At 38.3% G+C, this 8,378-nt stretch overlaps 2 protein-coding genes across 2 annotated transcripts; both read left to right on the top strand.

The window, feature by feature from the left end:
- Positions 1 to 5,091: 5,091 nt before the first annotated feature.
- On the top strand, positions 5,092 to 5,559 carry LOC138908022 (uncharacterized mitochondrial protein AtMg00810-like). The gene is made up of 2 exons (XM_070198652.1): positions 5,092 to 5,225; positions 5,421 to 5,559. Exons 1-2 carry the CDS (start codon positions 5,092 to 5,094, stop codon positions 5,557 to 5,559), a joined length of 273 nt encoding a protein of 90 aa, XP_070054753.1.
- A 1,330-nt stretch (positions 5,560 to 6,889) lies between these two features.
- Positions 6,890 to 7,468, top strand: LOC138908021 (uncharacterized). Its single transcript, XM_070198651.1, has 2 exons — positions 6,890 to 7,184; positions 7,230 to 7,468. Exons 1-2 carry the CDS (start codon positions 6,890 to 6,892, stop codon positions 7,466 to 7,468), a joined length of 534 nt encoding a protein of 177 aa, XP_070054752.1.
- The last annotated feature ends 910 nt before the right edge of the window (positions 7,469 to 8,378 follow it).

The raw sequence follows: 8,378 nt of genomic DNA, 5'->3' as shown, positions 1-8,378 counted from the left end.
TTCTCATGGTGTAACACTCTTAGAAATTTTGTCAAACACCTAGTATGCAAAATAGACTATAAAGCTCTACAATGGTAATCCCTTCCTCCCCCAACTAATTTCAACAAGAAACTAACCAAAATGGTTCATTAATCCCACATACTACAACCTATTGTCACATGCATGGCCTATTTCTAAACCCCCACAATATACTTGAACTCATAACCTCTTGCATGAAAGCTTAGGAGTAGGACTTACCCGGATAGATGATAATCTAGTGATTGGCTTCCTTGATTATTGAAGATTGGTGCAAGAATAGGTGATTAGAATGCTAGGTTTCCTCCTTCTCTCTCTCTAAAATACTCTTAACTCTCTCTAAAATCATTAGATATTTCCTTCTAAATGGGCCCCTAAGGCTATTTATCAAAATGTGATCGAGTTATAAAATAGGGAAATTGGACCCTCCGAACTCAGGTATGTGGTCGCAGAGTGGACCGCATAACAGATATGTGATCAGCAAAATGGACTGCGAAAGTGATGCCGAAATACTAGAATGGTCTGGACAGGTCTGCGGTCCGCAGACCACTTATGCGGCCGTATAATGGACCGCATAATCACCTAATAAAATTCTTTATACAAAATCTGCGATGGATGTGCAGACTGTGAAATGGATATGCGACTGCAGAATGGGCTGCAAAACGACCTTCAAAATTTGACCATTTTTCTACTCAACTCTACGACGGGAATGCGGCCCGCATAATGGATCTGCGGTCGCGATTCTGACCGCATAACTGACCCTTCAATAAAACATTTCTACCAACACCTCGATGCATTCTTCAACCCAAAAAGTCCATACCGCGGCGAGCTTACTACTACATCTGTACACATTACCTAACCTCGGCACCACAAAACTAGAATTTATTGGCGAAATTTTACGGGGCCTTACATCCTCCCCCACTTAGTATCATTCGTCCTCGAATGAGGAGTAGAGTCCGCCCAGAACACCCAACATAATTCATTTCTCCTTTCACACATCACAAGCCCCCAAATTTGACTAACTCTCAAATTTTTCAGAAATTTTGGTAAAGTCACCCCTGTAATTGGGCCTATCTACCTACCAGAGAACCACCAAAACAACTCCTAGAAACACATCCACAACTCAACAAAGTATCACAATATATATCAACAATACTAATCTCAACATTAAAGGCATTACATTAACAGAAGTGGTACCTTGACATGAACTGTACATATTTTAAGTCATAACACATAGAAAGTACCTTTTGAACCACAGTCATTTGGCTCTACAAACGAGTGAGAACATTTTCTTCCCACAACATACTCGGCTATCGAGGAGACCTACTCGACTCATAGACTTAGCCATAGCGCTTGACGGAGGCAATCTCAACTTCTGGACTTATCTAACAAGGATGACAATTAGGTACATCTCATAAGTCAATTACTCATTAACTTTACCTTCCATAGCTCCCACTAGAACGATAGACAAACAATTCCCAGCTATCCTCCTTGACGTAGACACATGAAACACAGGGTGCAAGGAGAACAACGATGGGGGACATCATCGCCGTGAAGATTAACTATTACGTCCGTACACATTACCTGACCTTGGCACCACAAAAGTAGAATTCCTTGGCAAAATTTTACGGGGCCTTAAAGGGGTGAGAGAAAGAAATTACATTTTTGGCTACATTTTGGGTTCTAGAGAGAAAGTGGAGCATCCTCAATTCAGATGAGTTTTATGATATTTTTATAATGGATTAACACTAGTTAATGATAGTATTAACATCATAGGGATTCCTCTAATCTTCAAGAATCATTCAAAGGGGTTCAAGTTAGGGTTTGAGCTATAAGAGATAAATTCTCTACCCTACACTTAAATATAACTATGGATTAAGCATTTGGAATATATTATGAAGTAGAAAATACCAATTGGTTGAAGAATTATGTTAGTCCTTGAAATGGATATTGTGAGTTAGGGTTCTTGAATGGGGAAGAAGATGAATTGTGAATTTTTGAATCTTGTTAGGATGATTGGTGATTATATTACTTCAATAGCTTAATAATGATTAAGTATTGGATCCTATAACCTTGATTGGGAAATAAAGGCCAAGGATGGAATCATTTAATGATAAAAGGGATATGTTTGGGTGAATTGGGTTTTCGAGGACTTACAATCAACTTGTTAACCTTAAATGGGTATCGACATATATATATTTGGATAAGTTTTGATGTCTTGGGATATCTAATGTAGAGATTGGCTTGTTGGCGACGTTTGAGAGTTCTAAATGAATTGGAGCGTCATACTATTATTTAAAGCTTGGACTTGAGGTATATTGATTAAAACTTACTCTTCTAGAGGGATTTTCTCTAAAATCATATTTGAGTCATTACATGCGTTTGTTTGTAAATGTGCATCCGTACTTGTGGGGACAAGCGGGGAAAGGATGTCACCATATATTTTGAGTTTTGTTGCATAAAAGAATGTCTTGTTATTTTACAATTGAGAAATTCTATTTTTAAAGATTTGAAGGTAAATAACGCTTGCGGAAAATGTTATAACTTTTATTTAAACTTATGTATTGGAAAGAATATAAAGCATTTGAGTGATAAAGAGGTATTTTATGAAAAGTATTTCTTTTGAATCTTGATTAATAGATAACACTCGTCATATCTTTGAATGATGGCTGTTAAATCGCTAAAGGCTTTTACATGAAAAAGATCATATAATTGATTGTTTTATTCCAATGGTCTAGTTTGGCCATGAGCTATGATCTGATAAAAATAGATCATTTGAGGCAACTATGCTATGAATCTATTTTAGAGATTTCAAATATTTTCGGAGTTACTAGTGGAGACCACCGAGATTGGTTCAAATATTGAGTTCGTTGCCATGGAATTGCACGTGCCAGTGTAGGGACATATTCCAAGGCTAAGCTAAGGTTTGTGGGATAAAGTCCCCCATTGAGAGGGCAAATGATCATTACTTAAAGTAATGAGGTTAAGTCGACTCGTACGGCACTACGGGAAGCCGCCCAGACAAGTATGGTCAAATACTTGTTGCTAGGTCTATCACATAGTAGTTGTTTATTATGTTGGTGTCAGTATAGTACTCCCGGTAAAAAGTTAAGAGATAATTTTGTTATGTTTAGGCCTAAGGAGCCAAAAGTAATTTCAATGACTTAATGAAGATGAAATGGTTTCGTATGATTTTTTTAGAATCATGGATTTATATAAATATTTTAAAGGTTTGTATCATAATTTATTCTAGTCTTTTCATTTAAAATAATAAAGAGCATGAATTGATATAATTGTCATCATTTTATATTGAATGCTAGTTGCATTATTTTTGTTAAGCCTTGTCCCATGAACTTGAGATAGAGAGAGTCTATGACACTTACTGAGTACCGTTGTGATGTACTCAGCCCTCAGGGGCCCCTCTCCAGAGTTCTGCTTACTTTATATGTTTCAGGAGGAGGTATGGTATGTGATGAGTGGATGAGCCTAGGATGACTCTCTTTCCGAGATGTATGGTGAGGCACCACTTCTATTTCGTGCTAGCTGCCATGTTGATTATTTACACTCTGTTGCTTAGGATTGTCTCAAATATTTATTTTATTCTCATGTCATAGAGATTCCATAGACTATTAGTATTATTTTGGGGTTGTAATTGATGGTCATTCATGTATCATGAAATGAAAGAGACATTGTTATCCTTATGTATTTTCAATTATTGAAAATGATGTATTTAAAGATTATACTTCATGTATGATTTTAATCATTTAAAATGATTATGTTTTCAAAAAGGCTTTCGCATGCATCTGTTAGTCATATAGATGGATATTCTAGTATGGGTTGGTTTGCCCGGGTTGGGTAGTGTGTCGGGTGCCGGTCACGTGGTCTTGGGTCGTGAAACTATCGGGTGCCGGTCACGTGGTCTTGATAAATCTAACAATTTGGCCGAGAAAGGTCTGCATGATGAAGATTATGACATAGGACTCATTGGTGATGAAGTCATAGGAATCTGAACCTCAGTATGAAGATGGATCCGAAGACCACAAGGAAATTGACAGTGATCATGAGGAACAAGAAGACGAAAGAACTGCTTTAACTGCTAACCAGATTAATGAAGCCACACCCACTAAACCTGTTCCTTTGGGTCACTCCTCCAATGAATCTTCTCTGGGTATAGAGACCAGACAATGGAAACATCAAAGTTCACATCCTCTTGAGAATATCATCTCTGATCCAAATGGAGGAATGCAAACCAGGTCTTCTCTAAGAAATCTATGTGCACTGACAATATTTCTCTCACAGGTTGAACCTAAGACCATCAAAGAAGCTATAAATGATCTAGACTGGATCATGGCCATGCAAGAAGAGCTAAATCAGTTTGAGAGAAACAAGCTCTGACACTTGGTACAGAGACCCAAGAACAAAACTGTCATAGGTACCAGATGGGTGTTTAGAAACAAGCTAGATGAACAAGGAAATATCACAAGAAACAAGGCCAGACTGGTGGTTAAGGGATACAATCAAGAGGAGGGCATTGACTATGATGAGTTTTTTGCACCTGTACCTAGAATGAAAGCTATAATAATGTTGATAGCTTTTGCTGCCCATATGGAATTCACCTTATATCAGATGGATGTAAAGAGTGCATTTTTGAATGGTTATCTAAAGGAGGAAGTATTTGTCAAACAACCTCCTGGATTTGAAAGTGAAGAATTTCCTGACTATGTGTTCAAACTGGATAAATCTCTTTATGGACTGAAACAGGCTCTAAAAGCTTGGTATGAAAGACTCTCAAAGTTCCTCTTAGCCAAACTTTGTAAGAGAAAAGGTGGACAACACTCTATTTCTAAGGAGTAAAAGGAAAAATATTCTGATTGTGCAAGTGTATGTGGATGACATTATCTTTGGGGTTACCAATGAAGCAATGTGTAAGAATTTGCTGAGATGATGGGAAATGAGTTTGAAATGAGCATGATGGGTGAATTGAACTTCTTTCTAGGGCTGCAAATCAAGAAAACACCTACTGGAACCATGATATATCAGCAGAAATATATCAAGGAACTACTGAAGTAGTTCAACATGGACTCCTATGAGTTCATTGACACTCCCATTGCAACTGCAACAAAGCTGGATCTTGATGACGATAGGAAAAGTGTGGGACAGAAACTATATAGAGGAATGATTGGGTCACTGTTGTACCTCACAACAAGCAGGCATGATATTGTATTCATTGTGGTATTATGTGCAAGATTTCAGGCAAATCCCAAGGAATCTCACCTGAAGGCTATCAAAAGGATACTATGATATCTCAAGGGGACCCCTGACCTCTGTCTATGGTATCCCAGAGGGTATAGCTTTGATCTAGTTGGTTATGCTGATGCTGACTATGCAGGTTTTTATGTTGACAGGAAAAGCACTTCAGGAATAGCTCATTTTCTAGGTTCTTGTTTGGTGTCTTGGGGAACTAAGAAGCAAAACTCAATGGCCTTATCTACAGCTGAGGCTGAATATGTGGCAGCAACATCCTATTGTGCTCAGTTGCTATGAATAAGACAATAACTAATGGACTATGGTATATTTGTTAATTGTATTTCCATTTTCTGTGACAACACCAATGCTATAAACATTGCTAAAAATCTATGTCAGCACAAAAAAACCAAGCACATTGGCATTAGACATCTCTTTCTCAGAGACAATATTGAAAAGAGGAATATCTCAATTAACTTTTGTAAAGCAAAAGATCAAATTGCTGATATTTTTACTAAAGCTCTAAGTAGGGATCACTTTGAAAGGAACATACTAGAACTAGGTCTAATCAACTCTTCCAACTAAGTTGAATCCTAATGATTGGCTAGAAAAGGCATAATTAGATGTAGATAATTAAGTACAATGTGTTTGATTCAGCTTTGTACTTGTATTAAGCTCACACACTTGCTTGGAAAATTTGGCTGATAACTGTATTGTATGATACTAATATGAAGTGCTGAAGCTTTATTGCAGAAATAAATAAGGAGTTACTAAGGAGTTAGTTCTTTGACTCAGGTACGTGCCATAATGTTTTAAGTCATTAGGTCTTAATATCCTAAAATTATTGCTATGCTCAGACTTCTAATTCTATTGCATCACTTCCAGTCGTCTTCTAGTCAAAGAGTAAGGGGGAATCCTAGTACAATTAGAGTTCACTTACTCCTAAAATCCTAACAATCAAAGTAACCGTTATAAGAGTCCCGTTAGAACTCAGATTTGGTCACCTTCTGTCTTCCAGTCAAATCAGGAGTAACGTCTTTAAAAGGCCTCTACGATTAGCTTCTCAGACCTCATTGTTTCTCTCAAACCCTAAGCAAGAATCAAGAGAAAATATCAAGAACTAACTCTCCCTCTCTCTTCTTCGAGTCTCTTATATGATCACCATGCCTAAAGCCAGTCAAACCCCAACTAAAGACAAATCATCAACCAAGGCTGAAGAAAAATCCAAAATCATGAAGCCCAAATCATAAAAAAGTGCCAAGCCTTCAAGGGAACCCACACCCACACCTGCTCCTTCTCCTTCGATATCCTCCGATGTACCTACATCATCATCCCCTATTCCTGCTGCTCTTACTATCTTCACCTCCACAGTACCCCCACTTCTAAAACCAACCACCCATGCACCTGAGCTTACTGCGAAAAATACCTCTAAGTCAACAAAGGTCAAGGCTAATCTAAGAAAATCTATCAAGTGCCTGATGCTGCTACATAGGTAGACACATTAGTCAAGGAATCTGTGATTCAGGGAGAATTAGTGCCAATCATTACTGATCAGGTACAACATCCTCCTTTGAAATTATATATTTTGGTATTCGTTATAGATGTTGCACCCCTAGATACTCTCCCACCCATGGGTGAGAAAACACAAGTGGAGAAATTCACTGTGGAAAAGGGTGTAGGTGATCTGGGAAAGGAGGTAGATACTACTACTGTGGAGCCTATGGTTAAGGGGGAAAGAAGTAAAGAACCTGTGCAAAAAGAAGCTTCTGATGATCTTTCATTTAGTTGGACTGAGAATAAGGATAATGATGGGGGTGAAAAAGAAGAAGAAGATGTGAACAGTCATGAAGAGAATGATGCTCAAAACATAGCCAATGAAGAAGAAAAGAGTGAGAATGAGGGAGCATCTAGAGATGAGAAGGAGAGTGATACAGATTATGAGACATGTGAATAAGTAAATGACTCTGCAGAAGAAGAAAATCATAGTGAAGAAGAGGACAACTCTGAAAGTAAGGGTGAGGATCAAGAAAAGGTAAGTGAGTGTGAAAGAGCTGATGAAGAGAGTGAGAAAGAAAATGAGAATGTGAGTGAGGAATTTGAAGGCTCTATGACCAATGGGAACACTGTGATAGCCCCTTCAGAAGAAACTGGTGAAGAGACAAGGGCTCAAGAACCTGGGTCTATGTTAACTCCTTTCACTGGAGATTAAGAAGTTAACAGTGATGAAGATGAACCAGGAAGACTCATGTGAAAGCTACAAAGTCAGCAGTCCCAACAAGGAAATGAGTGGTTCCTCCTGCCATGACTCCTCTTACAAGGAGTAAAAGAAAGGTTGTTGATGAACAAGTCATTAAAGAGTCTAGAAGTGCAAAGAAGCCAAGGAAGAAGGTCTCAATTGTGGAACCTGTTATTGAGCTGGATTGAGAAGATGAGTCTGAATCTGCCTTGCCAACTAAGTCCTCTACACCAAAGAGAAAGGTTTCCAAAGTTACAAAAAATGGCTACCCCTTCTGCAATGGCTAGTAGGGGTAAGACAAGAAAGAATGTGACAGTTGCAGTTGATCGACTCACAGAGTTCAGCAACAAAAAAGTGCTAAATAGAAGATTCTTGCAAACACTGATGAGAAGGGGATGGCTCAACTGGTCGAAAAACTTGAGCTACAGGGGTGGAAGCACATGTTTGTCAAAGATTTCCCTCTTGTATGTGTTCCTGTTGTGTGGAGTTCTATTCAAATTTCAACTTTGATGGGAAGGTAGTCAAGAGTAAGTTAGGGGGATTTGAAATGAAGTTTGATGTTGAGGAGTTGGGGAAGCTTCTGAATATCTCTTCTTTGGGATTTGACAATTGCTTGAAGAAAAAGTGGCCAGCCATAGACAATGATGTTGACAGTAGCATTGTGGTCACAAGGAAGTTTTCTCAAAAGTTTGAACTAGATTTTCCCCAGAAAGTGTACAAGACTGATATGACTCTCTTCCACAAGTTATTGTTTCATTTTGTCAATTCCTGCATTCTTTAGAGTTCTGAGAGAAGGCATGAAGCTACTCTGCTGGACATGGCTGTAATGGAACTGCTTGACACTGGTAGACCTATCAATCTCTCTAGCCTGATGATTCAGCAT

The sequence above is a fragment of the Nicotiana tomentosiformis genome, chromosome 3, assembly GCF_000390325.3.
Source record: "Nicotiana tomentosiformis chromosome 3, ASM39032v3, whole genome shotgun sequence".
Classification (NCBI taxonomy): Eukaryota; Viridiplantae; Streptophyta; class Magnoliopsida; order Solanales; family Solanaceae; genus Nicotiana; species Nicotiana tomentosiformis.
The sequence above is the reverse complement of the archived record's forward strand: the minus strand, read 5'-3'. Positions and strand labels throughout refer to the sequence as shown.